The sequence below is a fragment of the Rosa chinensis genome, chromosome 6, assembly GCF_002994745.2.
Source record: "Rosa chinensis cultivar Old Blush chromosome 6, RchiOBHm-V2, whole genome shotgun sequence".
Classification (NCBI taxonomy): Eukaryota; Viridiplantae; Streptophyta; class Magnoliopsida; order Rosales; family Rosaceae; genus Rosa; species Rosa chinensis.
Window position 1 is genome coordinate 54667009 of NC_037093.1, and position 17611 is coordinate 54684619.

Here is a 17611-nt window from a genome sequence, read left to right on the forward strand (position 1 = left end):
GGTACTTTAGAAATGCCATGTTAATGTCTAAAAGTCTAGCGGTAGCAGGACTTTAACTAACGCTGATCCGATGGGCGGATCGATACTTGTGTTGTTGTAGTTCCCGTTACCTGTCAAGTGAAATACAAAGGGGCGTCAGAGGGAGACCGCGCTGGGCGGTCTTCAGCTCTCCGATGCCTAAGTTAGTCGATGTATTTATGTTGACAAAGTAACAGTAAGCAAGTATTGAATGCGTAATAAATGAGGAGAGAGGAGAGGACCTTTTATAGGTGAGGAAGAGGATGATCTTCTCCTTGTTTTCGATGTGGGACTGATGTGCTTCAGTTCCCAGTTTCAGTAGCTTCTGATGCTAACTTGACACGGCGCGTGGCGGCGCGTCCGCGGTGCTTTGGGGTTGCTCCGGGGCTCAGGCGGTACCCTGGCTAGCTGTCTTTACGCCAGTCACTTATATGGTGGGCGTTGGTACCCCTGGCGGTACAATGAGCGTGGCTCATTATAGCTAATTATGCTTGCAAATGCACATGTATGTACAAGTCCCCCAAATCCCCAGTCAAGGAGGGCAATCTTGGTTGGGGAGTTGATCGGCGGTTTGAATCGTTTCTCCCGCTAGACTTTGCAGAAGCATAATTAGCGTCAGTGCGTCGTCAACCATGGATTTACTGAGCAAACGCTTTGTGCCCTTTCGGGTGGGCCCCTGCTAGGCCCCCAGGGAGTCCCCCACTCCCCGGCTAAGATGGACCTCCGGATGGTCGTTATTATTGTTTGTTGAGGGGGAGCTGCATGGAGCAGCGCTGCACGGAGCAGAGGGTGTTGGGTTGCGAGCCCAATCTTAGCACCCAAGTGACGGGGGTCAACGTACCTGATCAGGGCTGTCGTAGACTGTTGACTAGTCCCCGTGTCCCATAGGGACATTCTGACCGTAACTCCGCGTGGCGGCGTTGTCAGAGAGGCGTGGCCTCGGGATCCGCCGCTGGCGGAAGTCCCCCTGCTAGATGTAGCAGGAAGCAGCGTCAAGTAGACGTGCTTGGTGGTATTTTATTGAGCGGTATTGCGCTGAATAAAGTACGCAGCTTGTCAGATGAGAAAGGGGGTCCGCTAGCGGTGTGCTGTGTAGCGGAGGACGCCCCGTTTACCGAATGACGAAGGAAGTTCCGGTGGAGACTTCGATGGTGACAAGAAAAGTTTCGCTGGCGGGGTGTCGCTCAGTGGACTGTCACCTGAGATGACAAGTGAGAAAATCCTCTGGCGGGGTTTCGCTCAGCGGAGACTCCGTCACTTGGAGAATGGCAAGTGAAGGTCCGCTGGCGGGGTTTCGCTCAGCGGAGACTCCGTCACTTGGAGAATGGCAAGTGAAGGTCCGCTGGCGGGGTTTCGCTCGGCGGAGACTCCGTCACTTGGAGAATGGCAAGTGAAGGTCCGCTGGCGGGGTTTCGCTCGGCGGAGACTCCGTCACTTGGAGAATGGCAAGTGAAGGTCCGCTGGCGGGGTTTCGCTCGGCGGAGACTCCGTCACTTGGAGAATGGCAAGTGAAGGTCCGCTGGCAGGGTTCCGCTCAGCGGAGACTCCGTCACTTGGAGAATGGCAAGTGAAGGTCCGCTGGCGGAGTTCCGCTCAGCGGAGACTCCGTCACTTGGGGTTTCTTCTCAAGTGGTGACTTCCCTTGGAAGCTGAAGAAGACGACGGTTGACACGTGGCCAACTCCTAGAGGGTTAGCGTGTGGAGGTTTGTCTGCTAAGCCTAGCCGTCTTCTCGTCATTAATGTGAGTAATGATGGATTTCGTAACCGAGGCGACGCCTCGGCTAATCCAGGGAGTTAGTGAAGACGTGGGACACGTGTACGGTTGCTACGTGATGTCGTTTTGTAGCGGACGGCTCAGGATTACTTGATGTTGACATAAAAAGGGGGGAACTGAGCGAGTTTCGACACTTCTGGAAAATCTTCAAATCTGAGTTGCCTCCTTCGAGCCTTGTTCGTCTGCGAATTGCGAAGGAGATCCCAGGGTTTGCGTGGAGTAGTCGGACTGGAGAGGACGAAATCTGTCAGTGAAGACGAGCTGCACTCCAAAGTCTTCGACGTGAGGTTGGTATTTCGGATCCTTTTCCTGTTTCATTGAATCTGCAATGGTGGTTTCTGGGTTTTGGTATTTCTGTTAATGGTATGATATTGCTTCTGTGTTATTCTCGGAGGGTGTAGGGAGAGATTTGAGGGAGGTTACGGTGTTTGACAGAAAGTTGGGGTTTTGGGTTTTGCTAGACGGTCCAATCTGGGTTGAGTGTGTGGTTGTTTTTGTTTTGGTATTTTTGTGGGTAATTGTTCTTGACATCTTTGGCTATATCTGATGTGAGAGTAGGTTAGATCTGTATTTGTGCTGACTGATGTGGGTTTTAGGGTTTGGGATGGCCAACGTCATAGAGATTTCGAGCAGTGAGGATTCCGGGTCTGACGTGTCGTTCAGCGTGGCGGATATGACTTTTATTGACTCGTTGCGTCCGTCTGCCCATGCAGGAACCTCACTGCCAGAACCGCTTGAAGTTGAGCCACTTCAGACTATCCCCTGGGAAGTAGCTATGGATCGTGGTTCGCGTCCAGAGAGCTCTAGGGCGGGTGAGGTTGCTGGGCGCGACGAGCGTTTGGCGAGCAATAGTGCTGCTAGCGGCTCCGCTGGCGAAGGGGAAGTGCCGGGCCAAAATGTCGAGTCGGCGTGGTACCTCTCAGACGGCACCGCCGTCGACGAGGCAGGTGGGCGGATGGATGCTGCCGCTGTTAACCGGATGAAGCGGACGTTCCGGTTGCCGGGCTCGGTGAAGCTGCGCCCGCCGACAGCGGATGAGAAGGCCTCGATGCTCTCAGCGGGATGTGCTGCCGTGCACGAGGCCATATTCCGCCAAGGAGTGACATTCCCGCTGGTGCCCAATCTCCAAATTCTTGTGTGCGAGTTTGGCCTTGCCTTTGGTCAGATCTGTCCCAACATGTGGCGGTTGATGTTGGCGATGAACTCCTTGTGGCGCTTGTCGGGGTGCGAGGGGCCTACCGTGGCGGAAGTGCTTCATTTCTACGAGCTAGTGTATGTGAAGCGCCGAGGTTGCAGAGGGTGTGTGAACCTGAGCCGCCGCCAGGGAGCGCCCAAGTTGATTGAGAATCTAAGGGACTCAATGTCCTACTGGCGGGGGACCTTCTGCGTCGCCACAGATGGCTGGGAATACCACACCAGGTCGAATGTGGAGGGGCCGACGTTTAAGACTAAGTCGGAATTCCAGCCCATCCGAGGTTGGCAACTGGTTTCCGCTAAAAATAACTGGCGGGTTCAAACTTTTGCAAACCTGCGCTTTTTGTTAATGACTATTGTGTTTGTGCAGCGGGACTGAGGTACATTTTGACGCGCGAAGAGGAGTGTCGCGTGGCGAGGATCCGTGGCTGCTGGCGGAACCGCAATTTGCTTGACTTCCGTCTTCTGACCGGTTGGGAATTGCTGGTCGACCTGCGGCTAACTCGTTCTATTGGTGAGAACATTTCCGCCACACCTCTCTTTTTTTTGTAAGTGATCCGGACTGACGGGCGTTTGTGTTTTTCTTTGCAGAAACCCCGCCCGGTAACAAATCTAGTCGCGACGCTTTCGAAAAAGCAATGGATCGTGCCGAGATAGAAAATTTTCTGGAGGCTATGTATGCCGAGGGGCTGGCGGCCCAGCAGACGGTGGTGAACCCGGAGACGCTGGTGCTGAGCCAGTCCGAGGTTGCGGTGGAGCTGCCGATGCCGCACCACTCCCATCTGGGTGAGGATGGTCTGCCGGTAGTACAGGCGGATACTCAAGCGGGCGGCGGGGATAGGGGGATTGTTGCTACCGGGCCGCGGGAGCGGATGCCTACCACCCGGTGCGGTCCTCAAAAGAAGACGGTGCAGCCGACGGAGACTGCCACCGAGTCCAGGGGTGAGCCGCCGGTGCGGGTGACGAGGACCGCTGCTGGGACACAAAGGGCGCTGGAGAAAAAACGCCGGCAGCCTGACTCCCCCGTCGAGGAAGAGGAAGAAGGGGTGGTGATCGGAGTCCGCCAACAAAAGAAGGCCCGGCAAGCTGCGTCGAAGGTTGCAGTGGCGGAGGGAGAGGCGGTAGCCGCCAGTGATCTGGACTCCTTCGCCGAGTATGCGCCATTCATGACAGAAGGGGAGCGGGCGTTCCTTTTCCATTTGTGCGAGCGGCTGGGGTTCGGGGGTCTGGCGGGCCTATCGCGCCCGACGGCAATTGACCAATCGCCCTTCAGCTCGGCGTTTGGTCAAATATCTGCGGGATTACATGGTATGTTCGAGGCGGCGTCTAAGCAGCCCCGGATTGAGGAAGAGCTCAGGGGAGAAATCGGAGGTCTCCAGAGGGAGTTGGCGGAGGCCAAGGAGAGACTGGCGGAGGTCGAGCGGGGACTGGTCAAGGCGGAGTGTGATTATGCGGACGCTCGTGGCAAGCTTAATGCGGCCATCCGGCGGGATCTGGAGAGGAAGGAGCGCGTCTCCAAGTTGAAGCAGGAGATCGCGCTGCTGCAGGAGCGGATAGCCGCTAAAGATAAGAAGCTCATTATTGTGCAGCGGGAGTCTGCCGCCAGACTGGATGAGGTGCAGCGGCTGGACGGGGAGGTTAACCGCTTGAAAAATGAACAGAGTTCCTCTGCGGCCGCCGCCGTTGAAGCGTTCAAGCTGTCGGCGGAGTATAAAAAGACATTGACCGAAGCGGCGAAGTCTGGGGCCCGGGCCAATATAGACATGTTGACGCGGAAGGGCGCCATTGACTTTGCAAAGGCGTCACAGCCCGACGTGCCTGTGGTCGAGAGTGTCCCGCCGGAGACAGAAGTCGTGCCTGACCCTGCGGCGGGTACTCATTCGGGCAGCGGGGAAAGTGGCTCCCATCCGCCGGAAAGGTCCCGGCAGACTCCCCAGCAGACCCCGTCGGAGGTGTCACGTGCCGGATTTCTGGAGGCACACACCCGGGCGGATGGTACTATAGAGACTCCCAGTCCGACAGCTCGAGGGTCCGATCAGGCGAGCCGATCGGTCGTGCCGCCGCCTGTTGAAGCCGTAGAAGCTGAAGACAACCGCTGAAGCTAGCTGAGACTTCCATAGTTTTTTTTTTTTTTTTTTTTTTTTTGACACTTTGTAATAATGAACTACTTTGGGTGGGGAGTCCCAGCCCTGAAATGAAATTTCAGAGTTTAACGTTTGTCATGATGTGCTTGTACCGCTAGAGTTTTGACGTAGAGATTTTTCTTTTGCCAAGCAATGAAACATTAAAGGAATTAAAATTGGTCCAAGTGCACCACGTAGCGGACGTGGTCCGCTGACGATTCCTGGCGTTGCCAGTTGCCCTCAGTGCTAGACTTGGTAACAATGGTTTGAATAATTCCTCGTTTCATTGATAGCTGACTGATCAGCGTTTACAAAAGAGGGGTAGTACCCGTTGGGTAGCTTCCCTTAGCTAAATATTGAACAAAAATTTAGCTAAGTCAAGATGCTCTTGGGTAGCGGCATGACTATTTGTAATAATACCGAAGGTGTTCGGTATTCCAAGGGTGGGTCGTTGTGACGCCATCCTTGTCCATTAAGTAGAAGGTGCCTGGGCTAACGACTTCCACAATTTTGTATGGACCTTCCCAAGTTGGGCGAAGCTTTGTTGGCGGTGGAATGACTTCCTTCATTACCCAGTCCCCCAGTTGGAGGTTCCGGGCCTTGACTCTGGCGTTGTAGAAACGCGATACCCGCTGCTTGTTTTGCAGGTTGCATAGGTGGGCCTTGTGTCGCTTTTCCTCCAGGAGGTCCTTGTCCAGGTTGATGCCGTCAGTGTTGGTCTCTGGGCGGTAGCCCTCGACTCTGGCGGTAGGTTGAGAGACCTCAATAGGCAGGACAGCCTCCGTTCCGAACATCATGCAAAAAGGAGTTTCACCAGTTGCGGAAGTTGGGGTTGTTCTGATGGCCCATAGAACTTCCGGGAGTTTCTCCGCCCATAGACCCTTTGCTTTGTCGAGTTTTTTCTTCAGCAGCTTTTTGATTATCTTGTTTGCTGCTTCGACCTGACCGTTGGTCTGGGGGTGGGCGACAGATGCAAAACTCATCTTAGTACCCAAGTTGGCGGTGAAAGAGATGAGCTCCTTGTTGTTGAATTGTGTGCCATTGTCGGTGATTATCGTGTGTGGGACACCGTAACGGCAGTAGATGTTCTTCCAGAGGAAGTGAATTACCTTGGCGGTAGTTATTGCTGTTAGTGGTTCCGCCTCTATCCACTTGCTGTCGTAGTCGATAGCCACTATGATGTACTTGAACTGGCCCTTGGCGGTTTGAAATTTTCCCATCAGATCCAGGCCCCAAGTTGAGTGGATCCATGGAGCGACGATGACTGATAGTGGCTCCGCCGGTGCATGCGGGATGTCAGCAAATTGTTGGCACTTGTGGCATGATCTTGATACCTGGCGGGCATCGTCGCCGAGAGTAGGCCAAAAATAGCCTTGTCGCATTGTGCGATTGGCTAAGGATCTGGCGCTTGAGTGGTTTCCGCATTCTCCGCTATGAATTGCTGCCAGAACGACCTTTCCCTCCTCTGGGGTTAGGCAGCGGAGGTTGGGATGGGTGAATCCCTGGCGGTACAGCTTGCCGTTCTGGATGTTGTAGCGGGTTGCCCTCCGCTGGAGTTGTCGCGCCTTAACTTTGTCTTCCGGCAATGTGCCGTTGCGCTTGTACTCAATGACTTCGTCCATCCAGCTGGTATTGACCTCAATGTTGAAGATCTCCGCCAGGGTTTTTGTGATACTTGGCTTGTCAAGACACTCCACTCTTGTGTCCGCTGGACTCTGATGTGGCTGGGCGGTTGCCAGTCTTGCCAGTGAATCAGCCTTGGTGTTCTTTTCCCTGGGGATTTGTGTGATGTTATGAAATTTGAATTTCTTGAGGAGTGTCTTAACGTACCCCAAGTATGCCGCTAACTGTTAGTCCTTGGCCTGGAAGCTGTCATTGACCTGGTTAACGACCAACTGGGAATCACTGAAGATGTTGACACTGTCAGCCCCTGAATCGATGGCGAGGAGTAAGCCGGCAATGAGTGCTTCGTACTCCGCCATATTGTTGGAGGCTTTGAAGTTGAATTTTAGCGCGTATTCCACATTCAGCCCCCCAGGTCCTGTGAGGATGACTCCGGCGCCGCTGGCCTTGGCGCTGGCGGAGCCGTCCACATGCAGGTTCCAATCTGATTGTAGGGGAGCTGGCTCCTTAGCGGTGACCATTTCCGTCTCGGGCTCATTCTCCGTGCTGGGATTGGGCTGACGCTCAGTGAGCTCGGCGAAGAAGTCCGCTACCGCCTGGCCCTTCATGGCGGTTCTTGGCTTGTAATCTATGTCAAATTCACTGAGCTCGATGGCCCACTTGCTGAGGCGCCCTGAATGTTCAGGGTTCTGCATCACCTGTCTTAGTGGTTGATTGGTCAGCACGTGGATTGTGTGCGCTTGAAAATACTGGCGGAGGCGTCTGGCGGCAACGATGAGTGCAAGAGCTAGCTGTTCTAAGGGTGGATACCTTGTTTCTGCCCCGTTCATGCCTCTGCCGGCCTAGAAAACTGGGAGCTCGTCCTGTCCCTCCCGCCGGACAATGGCGCAACTCACCGCTGATACCGATACCGCTAGGTATATGAACAGTGTCTCTCCTTGCACTGGGATAGAGAGTAGTGGGACTGCCGCTAGGTAATCCTTCAAGCCCTGAAACGCCGTCTGACACTCTGGGTTCCAGTTGATGACTTTCTTGTGAGTCGTTTTGAGGAGCTTGAAAAATGGGGCACACCTGTCAGAGAGCCTGGAGATGAATCGAGAAAGGGCGGTTAACTTGCCCTGGAGGCACTGGACGTGTATCTTATACTCAGGGTCCGCCAGGTCGAGTATGGCCTGTACCTTGTCCGGGTTAGCCTCGATTCCTCGTTCACTGACAATATAACCCAGAAATTTGCTGGCGGTGACGCCAAAGAAGCATTTTTCTGGGTTGAGGCGCATGCCATAGGCCAGGAGGATGGTAACTATGATCTTGAGATTTGCCACATGTCCGCTGGCCTTTATACTTTTGACTAACATGTCGTCCACGTAGACCTCGATTATCTTGCCCAAATGTTCAGCGAACATAGCATTCATCAGCCGCTGATAAGTTGCACCGGCGTTCTTCAGACCGAAAGGCATGACATTGTAGCAGTACAGCCCTTTGTCGGTGGTGAAGGTGGTACACTCCTGATCGCTGGGATGCATCTTGATCTGATTGTAGCCGGAGAAGGCGTCCATCATGCTGAGGAGTTCATGCCCGGCGGTCGCGTCGACCAGCTGGTCAATGCGTGGCAGAGGGAAACTGTCCTTTGGACATGCCTTGTTGAGATTTTTGAAGTCGACACACATCCGCCACTTGCCGCTAGGCTTCTTGACCATGACCAGGTTGGAGATCCACTGGGGATAGACTACCTGGCGGATGAATCCAATGCCCTGGAGTTTGGCGACCTCTTCTCCTATGGCGCGGTATTTCTCCTCGTACAGAGCGTTGCAACTGTTGGTATTGTGACCGCTGTCCTCGTGGTATTTGCACCACATGCCGGTGTTTTTTGGCTTACCCTTTTTGGGGAATTTCGGTGAGGGTGGCGGTGGTATCTGATCCTTACATTGATTGTAAATTTCCTCGTACGAGGCTGTGAGGACGGTGAATACTGCATACCGCTGAGAGGATTCCGTCTGCTTGTTGCGATTGTCCCCATGGGATGGGCGGTTGCCCTTGTAGTGGTTGTCTTTCTGCCTCTTGCTTTGATAACTGCCCTGCTGCCATTCCCTCTTCTTGTCAGCTGGCGGTGCAGTGGGGGCTTTGCTGGCGGTCTCCTGATGGCTGGAGGAGGGTTGAGATGACTTTGTTGGTGTTGCTGGTGGCGGTGGGGTTTCTCCATATGTGATAAATTCCGCCTGGGCATGAATGACCGCCTCACTCATAAGGTGATCATACGCCGCATTGGGATGATTGTAGTTGAGGTGATAGAGGAATGGTCCCTTGAGGAGTCCCTGCCTGAAAGCCGCCGAAGCCATCGTTTTGTCGAGATCGCGGCACTGAGATGCTGCCGCTCGCCATCTTGTGACGAATGCCTTCAACGATTCGTCCCCTCCCTGCCTGACGCCAAACAACTGGCTCGTGTTGTGATGACCGGCGGACAATAAGATGAATCGAGAGAGGAAAGCATGAGATAATGCGTGGAATGAGTCGATGGACCCTGGCGGACACTCAAAAAACCAACTCATTGCCTCACTATCCAGCGTTTCGCTGAACAAGTGGCACAGGGTGGCGTCATCGAACCCCTTGTTGTTGGTGACCTTCTTGAACGTGTCCATGTGGACGAAGGGATCGGTCTTACCGCTATAATGTGACATTTTTGGGGTCTTTGCAAACGCTGGTCTGACGGCTTGCAAAATTGTAGCGGTGAATGGGCCTGGCCTGGACGCGAAGAGTGGGTTTGGGGCTGGCGCCGGGGTGCCTGCCTCTGCCAGGATTAGTCTCCGTTCTAATTGCTGCATCCTCTCCAAAATTTGGGTGGTTGCGTCGCCGGCGGGGCCCGCTCGGGCGCTCCGCGGAACTAACCCCCGCCCGGGAATGGGTAGATTGCCCTCAGTCCTTGCTCTAGTCCTCGAGCGGTGGGTGCGCAGCGATGACTCCGCCTCCTGCTCCAACAGTTGTGGGACAGGGGGTGGTCCCATTCCCTCCAGCTCAGGTGGGTTTGGCGGTACCTGCATTTGCACGATGGGTCCTATACCAGCGGTAGGCCGGCTGTGTCTGGTGCTGTGTGAATGCTCACTTCGTGCGGGGTTGGCGTTTGCGTCCAGCGTCCGCCTTAGCTCGTCGAAACGTGTCATCAGTGTGGCCACCTGGTGTTGGGCTTCCGCCTTCTCCTTGCGTTCCTGCTCGCGTTCCCTGTTTGCTTTGTGGAGGTCCGCGAGCGCCAGCTCATACAAGGCGGTGAGGTCCTGACCTGGGGGACGGCTGCTGCTTGGATTTGTTTCACCGCCTGGGTTGACCGGGGTGTTGAATAGTGCGCGGTTGATGTTTACCGCTGGGTGGGCGGGTTGGGGAACGGCGGACTGGTCTGCCTGCTCTTCGACATTTCCCCCGCTACCGTTAGTCATGGTAATTGTGATGGGATGACCTTCTGTTCAAGGATTCCCACAGACGGCGCCAATGTTAATGTCTAAAAGTCTAGCGGTAGCAGGACTTTAACTAACGCTGATCCGATGGGCGGATCGATACTTGTGTTGTTGTAGTTCCCGTTACCTGTCAAGTGAAATACAAAGGGGCGTCAGAGGGAGACCGCGCTGGGCGGTCTTCAGCTCTTCGATGCCTAAGTTAGTCGATGTATTTATGTTGACAAAGTAACAGTAAGCAAGTATTGAATGCGTAATAAATGAGGAGAGAGGAGAGGACCTTTTATAGGTGAGGAAGAGGATGATCTTCTCCTTGTTTTCGATGTAGGACTGATGTGCTTCAGTTCCCAGTTTCAGTAGCTTCTGATGCTAACTTGACACGGCGCGTGGAGGCGCGTCCGCGGTGCTTTGGGGTTGCTCCGGGGCTCAGGCGGTACCCTGGCTAGCTGTCTTTACGCCAGTCACTTATATGGTGGGCGTTGGTACCCCTGGCGGTACAATGAGCGTGGCTCATTATAGCTAATTATGCTTGCAAATGCACATGTATGTACATGCCAAATAGTGTTCCTTAGTAACTACTTTGGAAATCCCAAAGGAAGCGAGTTTAGAACAGCTTAAAACTTGCATACATTTCTCTTACTTTTCCTGATCACCATTCTTTATTGCGAACTGATTCTACGGTACGCTGCAACAATACTTTGTAAGTGTAAATGATTGCGGACATTTCATAATCCACAGAATTATCTTTTTTGAACATACTTGGTAAACCAGTCCAACATATCTTGATGAGCTTCGTTAGCACTTTTGACAGCAGTCACATTGTTATCTTGATACCTAACAGTCCATCCATGCGAAACACCAGGAAATATTTTGTTTAGAAAGAAAGCATCAATTAATTCCGTTAACTTCATGTGATTTTGTCACATGCAGATTATCTCCCATTGCTTTTACATTTCTTAGGAATTTCATGCAGAGAGTGAACATTTGACCATTCGAAGTTGGGAGATGCTTACCTTATTAGTGGATAAAGCTTCCTTAAACTGTTTCGTGAGTTCGGGTGGAGTGAGGTTGTCAAATTGAGCAACCAATATGGCTATTGGAGTCTTAACCGCTGACATAGATGAACAAAGAAAACGAAATCACTGGATCAGTAACTTAAAGAAGCCAATGATAGTTCACTAAGTTTTTTTGTCTGAGATCAGATTGCCTGTTGCAAGACACTCTCAGGATATCAATATTTTTGAAAGTAGTGGTTTTTCAGCTGTGAATTGTGCAAGGGATTCCGTACCTTTAATATCATCAAGAGTGACATTGTAAGGGTGTAACAAAACTGCAGCCTTAGTGTAATACCCCTTTGATAGCTCCGCAACTACTTTGCCTGAAGAGTTTCAGAAGTTAGAATAGTAACCAAGAGCTGGTTAATCATGGCACAATTAATCAAACCAAGAAATGGACTTTCTCATTTCTACGATTCTAAACGTAAAAGGGAGGGGGGTTAGATTTTTTACCGCCCCAACAGAACCCTGCAGCTCCTATCTTGGATACCCCTTTGTTCTTTAGAGCAGCAATTAAACGTTTAGTATCTTCAAAACCTTTGTCCTTAAAAAGAGAATGGGGTGGGGATGACAGAAGCAACATTCTTAATTAGGATATGACTGGAAAATATGTATATATAACACATTTACTCTTCTTTTTTTTCATAAAAGAAAAAAGATTCAGAAACAAACTGTTCCATGGTCCTTCAGCCAGCCTGTGAAATTCCTCTGGGTGTTGTTAGGATTGTATGGCTCTCCATAAAAGAAGTCTGGAACCACAACATGGAATCCAGCAGTGCTAGCAACTTTATCTGCAATTTTCCTTATAGTGACAGTACATAGGTTCCAAAATGAGTAAAGAAAAATGAAAACCCACAACCATATAGGATGGGAAATAAAATCTCAAGGCAGGTATAAAAGTACAATCGTTAAAGCAGACTATTATGAACTATGATAAAGGAGCCATGAAAGTAAAGGTCTTGGAAATGCACCACCAACTATAAAAGTTGTACAAACTAGTGGAGAAAATTTAGTTGATTTTATAAGTGGGGAAGAAACCAAATGACCAAAGTAGTCAGAACAAATGACCAAATGAAAAGCCTATACAGGAAGTGGTAGATTGATCTCAATGTAGATAAGCGCTAATTGACCAAATCAAATGTCTCCAAAAAAAAATTTGCTGAACATACAGTGCTTTCCGTCCATAGCTTTTTACACAGTTATATATATGCATTGCATCACAAGGTCTCTTCAAAGGCTCAAAGATAAACAAATAGTAGGCATAATGATACAAGAACAACAGGCGTTTTATTTAGAAGCAGATAGATGTAATCATACGACTATTGGACTTATTACCGCCTGTTACATTTAATAAAACTGAAAGCAGAATGTCAGAATGGAAGTCAGACAACAATCTCATATTCAAGAACAGAATTGCTTCATCTGAAGAGAAACCAATTGATCAAATAGCTCGAATCTTATGAAAAGCACAAAACGGATGTTTGACACTTCGTTTTCTTTCCACACACCCTTTGGCTCTTAATATGAACCCAAATAGAACAAACATATATAACCTGTAGAAACTAGAAAGCTACTGTGGATGCAGAGCAGCCTAGTTGAGAAAGTGGTCATACTCATACCTTAAGTTTGGTGCTTCAAATCCTTCAAAATAAACCGATAAATCAACTGTTAGAACTTGTAACAACCAAGCACTTAATTAATCCTTCATAATTTAACAAGCCCCCAGATAGAAGAAAAGTTCAAATGTGGGGAATTACCGTAGATGTCAGAAGCGAGGATTATGGCAAGCTTGGAATGAGAAGGGCCAGTAACATAGGCCTTCAAGCCTCCAACTTTAATGACTGATCCAGCTCCTGAGGTTCCGTTAAGGTTCGGTGGGTGCTCCAAGCATTGAGGACCAGACACACCTTGTTGCAGTTGCAGACACAAAGTCACAAAGAGTACATGTAATACGATGGTGAACATTCTGAGCGTTCAAGCTTGTGATAATCCACTGGGTATGAATCTTGCTGACACCAAGTCAGAGCCACAGAGAGAGAGAGATGCTGGGATTTATAGAGTTAGAGCAAGACGGCAAGAGCGTGCGTTTATAACCGAAAGAGGGGTCAACGTCGAATAAAGAAAATTCAAAATTAGATACTACAACCCGATTCTGCCATTGTGACAAACTTCCATAGTTAATTCGTATGAGTGTGATTGGTCCTGAAAAACTTACCGTTTATTCTGTTAGAGCAATGGTATGGTAACAAATCAGCATTTGTGGAAGCACTAAAATTTGAAATCATATGGTGTTCATTTTTCAACCTTCCAAAATCAAGAGAGAAATAATTATAGATTAGCATGGTAGTTTGTGTTGTAGGAAAATATGATTCGAGAGAATGATGAGAGAAATTGATAATAGGAGCCCTTTATATAGGGATTTACAGAGTACATACAAGGTAATAGAATCTAAATATAATTAGGAAATCTAGAACCTTCTCCTAGTACAACTCTAGAACTAAACCATAGTTTGATGAGGCACGCCAGAATTCAACATCCTTCAACACTCCCCTTTGTGCCGCTCAAACTTAGTGATGACGCTTTTATCGTTGCCTCACTAAAAACCTTGTCATGTAAGAAAAACCCAGTGAGACAAAAATAACCCTGGTCGAAGGACAAAAAGAGCACAACACGTCATTCACTTTTCAAAATCGAACATGTAGACATCATCCTCCCCCTGATGTCGACATCTCCCCCTGATTGCTACAATCATGAGAGTTCAGATAACTTTCTTAATCCGATACTCTTTACATGTTTCACGATGGTGGATTTAGGTAACGACTTAGTAAATAAGTCCGCTACATTATCCTCCGATCGGATTTTATTTACTTAAATCTTTAGAAGTGATTGTTGTCGCTGATTGTTAAAGAACTTAGGCGATATATGTTTGGTGTTGTCGCCCTTGATGAAACCTAATTTCATTTGCTCAATACAAGCTGCATTATCTTCATAGTGCATGTAGGTTTATCTATGGTAGACTTCAAACCACAAGTTCCTCGAATGTGTCTAATTACAGACCTTAGCCATATGCATTCACGCACGGCTTCATGTAGAGCAATAATCTCCACATGGTTTGAGGAAGTAGCAACAAGGGTCTGTTTTGTAGACCTCCAAGATATCGTAGTGCTTCCCATGGTAAAGACATAACCCGTTTGGGAGCGAACTTTGTGAGGGTTAGAGAGATACCCTACATCAGCAAAACCCATCAAGACATTGTTGTCATGTTGATGGAGGGGAGGAGGAGTAGGAAGCCTGCCATTATGGGTAGTGGCGCTGGCGGCTACATTACGGAAATTGGAGTTTTGCCTTATGGGGTCCGATCCCAAACTTCCGTCATTTCTTTTCTCTATGTAGGGATAAAATAGGCCTATATCAATTATACCTTTTAAGTATTGAAAGATTGTCTTTACACCAATCCAATGGCGGCGTGTTGGCGCGAAACTATGTCAAGCTAACAAGTTCACTGTGAATGAGATGTCTGGTCTTGTGCATTGAGCTAAGTACAATAATGCGCCTATTGCACTTAGGTAGGGCACTTCTGCTTCTAACAACTCTTCGTCCTCATCCTTTGGAAGAAACGGATCTTTTCCAGGCTCAAGACTTCAGCCAATCATGGGAGTACTCACAGGCTTTGCTTTGTCTTCATTAAAGCGCCTTAGTAATTTCTGAGTGTACACTGACTGATGGATCATAATCCCATCATTAAGGTGCTCGATTTCTAATCTGAGACAAACGGTGCCTTCCCAAGATCTTTCATCTCAAATTCGGATTTCAAGTACTTAACAGTTTCCCTTAACTCCTCTAGAGTTCCAATTAGGTTCATGTTATCGACATAAACTGCTACAATTGCAAATCCAGAACTTGTCATTTTAATAAACACGCATGAGCATATTTCATTATTTACATATCCCTTCCCAATCAAGTAATAACTTAGACGGTTATACTACATCCGTCCGGATTGTTTCGATCCATATAGTGAGCGTTTCAATCTTATAGAAAACGCGCTCCGTGGTTTAGAGCCACTTGATTTGGGTAATTGAAGTCCATCTAGAACCTTCATACATATCTTTTAATCTAGATCCCCATAGAGATATGCTGTAACCACATCCATAAGTTGCATGTCAAATTTTTTGGAAACTACCAAACTGACAAGGTAGCGGAACGTTATAACGTCCATTACGGGATAATATGTCTCCTCGTAATCAATTCCAGGGCGTTGTGAGAAACCTTGCGCCACAAGGCAGGCTTTGTATCTAACAACCTCATTTTTCTCATTTTGCTTTTTAACAAAGGCCCATTTATGGGCAACATGCTTTATACTTGGGGGTGTCAGCGTTATAGGCCCAAATATCTGTCTCTTTGTTAGTGAATCCAATTCAGCTTGGATCACATCTTTCCATTTAGGCCAATCCATTATTCTTTGACATTCTTCAACAAAGCGAGGTTCGATATCATCATGTTCTATGATTCCTTGAGCAATAGAATATGCAAACGCATCATCAAGGATAATAGAGTTTCTCTTCAACGTCTCATGTACACTAGTGTAATTCATGGATATCTCTCTATTCTCTGAAATTGGTTCTGTCATCGGAGCGTCCCCCAATGATGTCTCTTGGACATAACCATAATCCGGAATATTTTTATGAGACGGATTATTTATAATGATGATTAATGGATCTTTTTGTGCCAAACTCGCTTTCTTTCTTGGGCGAGAATCCATCGAACCTTTGGGCCTCCCTCGTTTTCTTACAGGGAGGCTGGCCTTAGCCACAGTGCCATCTCCACTAGGGACGGTGGCGCCATGCCTATCTCCCCTAGGTATGGCGTCATATCCTCCACTTTTGGGGATATCAATCCTTGCAGTCACGTTTGCAGTAGGTATGTGTAATATCGTCACTTTAGTGATATTAGAAAACGCATCAGGCATCAAATTTGTTACGTTATGAAGATTGAGTATTCTCTGCACTTCAATTTTGAATTTTGCGGTTCAGGGATCAAGATGAGACAAAGTGGGGACAGACCACGATAATTCTTGTCATTCCTTTTGAATATTAGTGTTCTTATCTCCCCCTAACGACGGGAAGATTGTCTCATCACAGTGACAATCCGCAAATCTAGCGGTAAAGAGATCGTCTGTCAGGGGTTCAAAATAGCGGATGATCGTTGGAGAGTCATATCCAACATAAATGCCTAATCGTCATTCCAGTCCGATTTTGGTGCGATGTGGCGGTGCTATTGGCACATAAACTACACACCCAAAAATGCGTAAGTGTGAGACATCAGACTCATATCCAGTAACCAGCTGGGACGCAGAAAAAGGTTGAGTGGTAGTAGGCCTCAGACGAATAAGCACGGTTGCATGCAATATTGCATAACCCCAAGCAGAAACAAGGAGATTGGTGTGCATAACCAATGCTCTAGAAACCATTTGAAGTCTTTTAACGGCGGCTTATGCGAGGCCATTTTGGATGTGAACATGAGGAACATGATGTTCAACCTCAATCCCGATGGACGTGCAATAATTATCAAAAGTTTTTTATGTAAACTCCCCCGCATTGTCAAGACGTATTGACTTAATAGGATGATCAAGGTGGTGAGCCCGTAATTTAATGATTTGTGCTAGGAGTTTAGCAAATGTAGCATTTCTTGTGGACAAGAGCATGACATGTGACCAGCGTGTTGATGCATCAACCAACACCATAAAATATCTAAATGGTCCGCACAATGGTTGAATAGGTCTACAAATATCACCTTGGATTCTTAGTAAGAATGAGATATTTTCTTTAGTGTACTTTTCATAGAATGGTTTCGATCCTAACTTTGCTAAAGAGCAGGCTTTGCAAAACGAAAAATAAGCTTTAGAAGCAGAAAATTGTCAAGGAGGTAGTGTTGGCATCAAAGCCAACTTTGGGCCGTAGGGGGTAGGCGACTCCGGCCAATGACGACCGGTTTTGTATAGGAATGGCGCCATGGTGCCAATGCCCTTCCTTGGACTGAATTTCGGTTTTGACTTCTTTTCATTTTGAAAAATGGATGTCCGTGTGAAGTCTTTAGTATACGAATTATCATATCACGACCTGGGTGTCCCAAACAGTCATGATATATGTGTCAGAATCCCATAAGTCATCTCTCATGACATGGTTGGATTCAATGATTCGGATAGTGGTTACATACAACCCACTAGAGCGACACATAAGTTTCTCTAATACTCGTTTATGTCCGTAGTCATTAGAGGTGATGCAAAGGAACTCTTGTCCATTCTCACAATGTGTTTCCACATGAAAACCATTGACTCTAATATCTTTAAAACTCAATAGGGTCCTTCCGGCCCTAAAAGCATATAG

General features: G+C 48.5%; 1 protein-coding gene across 3 annotated transcripts; it reads right to left on the reverse strand.

Annotated features, from left to right (window-relative positions):
• Positions 1–10625: 10625 nt before the first annotated feature.
• LOC112174519 (endo-1,3;1,4-beta-D-glucanase) lies at positions 10626–13319 on the reverse strand. 3 transcript variants are annotated; one of them, XM_040508292.1, is made up of 7 exons: positions 12986–13318; positions 12848–12869; positions 11901–12030; positions 11682–11772; positions 11462–11551; positions 11187–11284; positions 10626–11007 (listed from the first exon to the last, which is right to left on the reverse strand). In XM_040508292.1, exons 1-7 carry the CDS (start codon positions 13191–13193, stop codon positions 10996–10998), a joined length of 651 nt encoding a protein of 216 aa, XP_040364226.1. In that variant the 5' UTR covers positions 13194–13318; the 3' UTR covers positions 10626–10995. The 3 variants fall into 3 exon arrangements, with proteins under 3 accessions (XP_040364226.1, XP_040364227.1, XP_040364225.1); XM_040508293.1 differs by having other exon boundaries at positions 10627–11078; positions 12986–13319; XM_040508291.1 differs by having other exon boundaries at positions 10808–10858; positions 12986–13319.
• Positions 13320–17611: the final 4292 nt, after the last annotated feature.

Bases quoted from the DNA above. Each gene is read 5' to 3' on its own strand.
- LOC112174519 (XM_040508293.1), bottom strand. From the start codon at position 13,193: ATGTTCACCATCGTATTACATGTACTCTTTGTGACTTTGTGTCTGCAA. The intron at 12,031-12,847 runs GTATGAGTATGA...TGTCACTATAAG, and splicing joins TTTGAAGCACCAAACTTAAG to GAAAATTGCAGATAAAGTTG. The intron at 11,079-11,186 runs GTAAGCATCTCC...AATCACATGAAG, and splicing joins AAGCTTTATCCACTAATAAG to TTAACGGAATTAATTGATGC.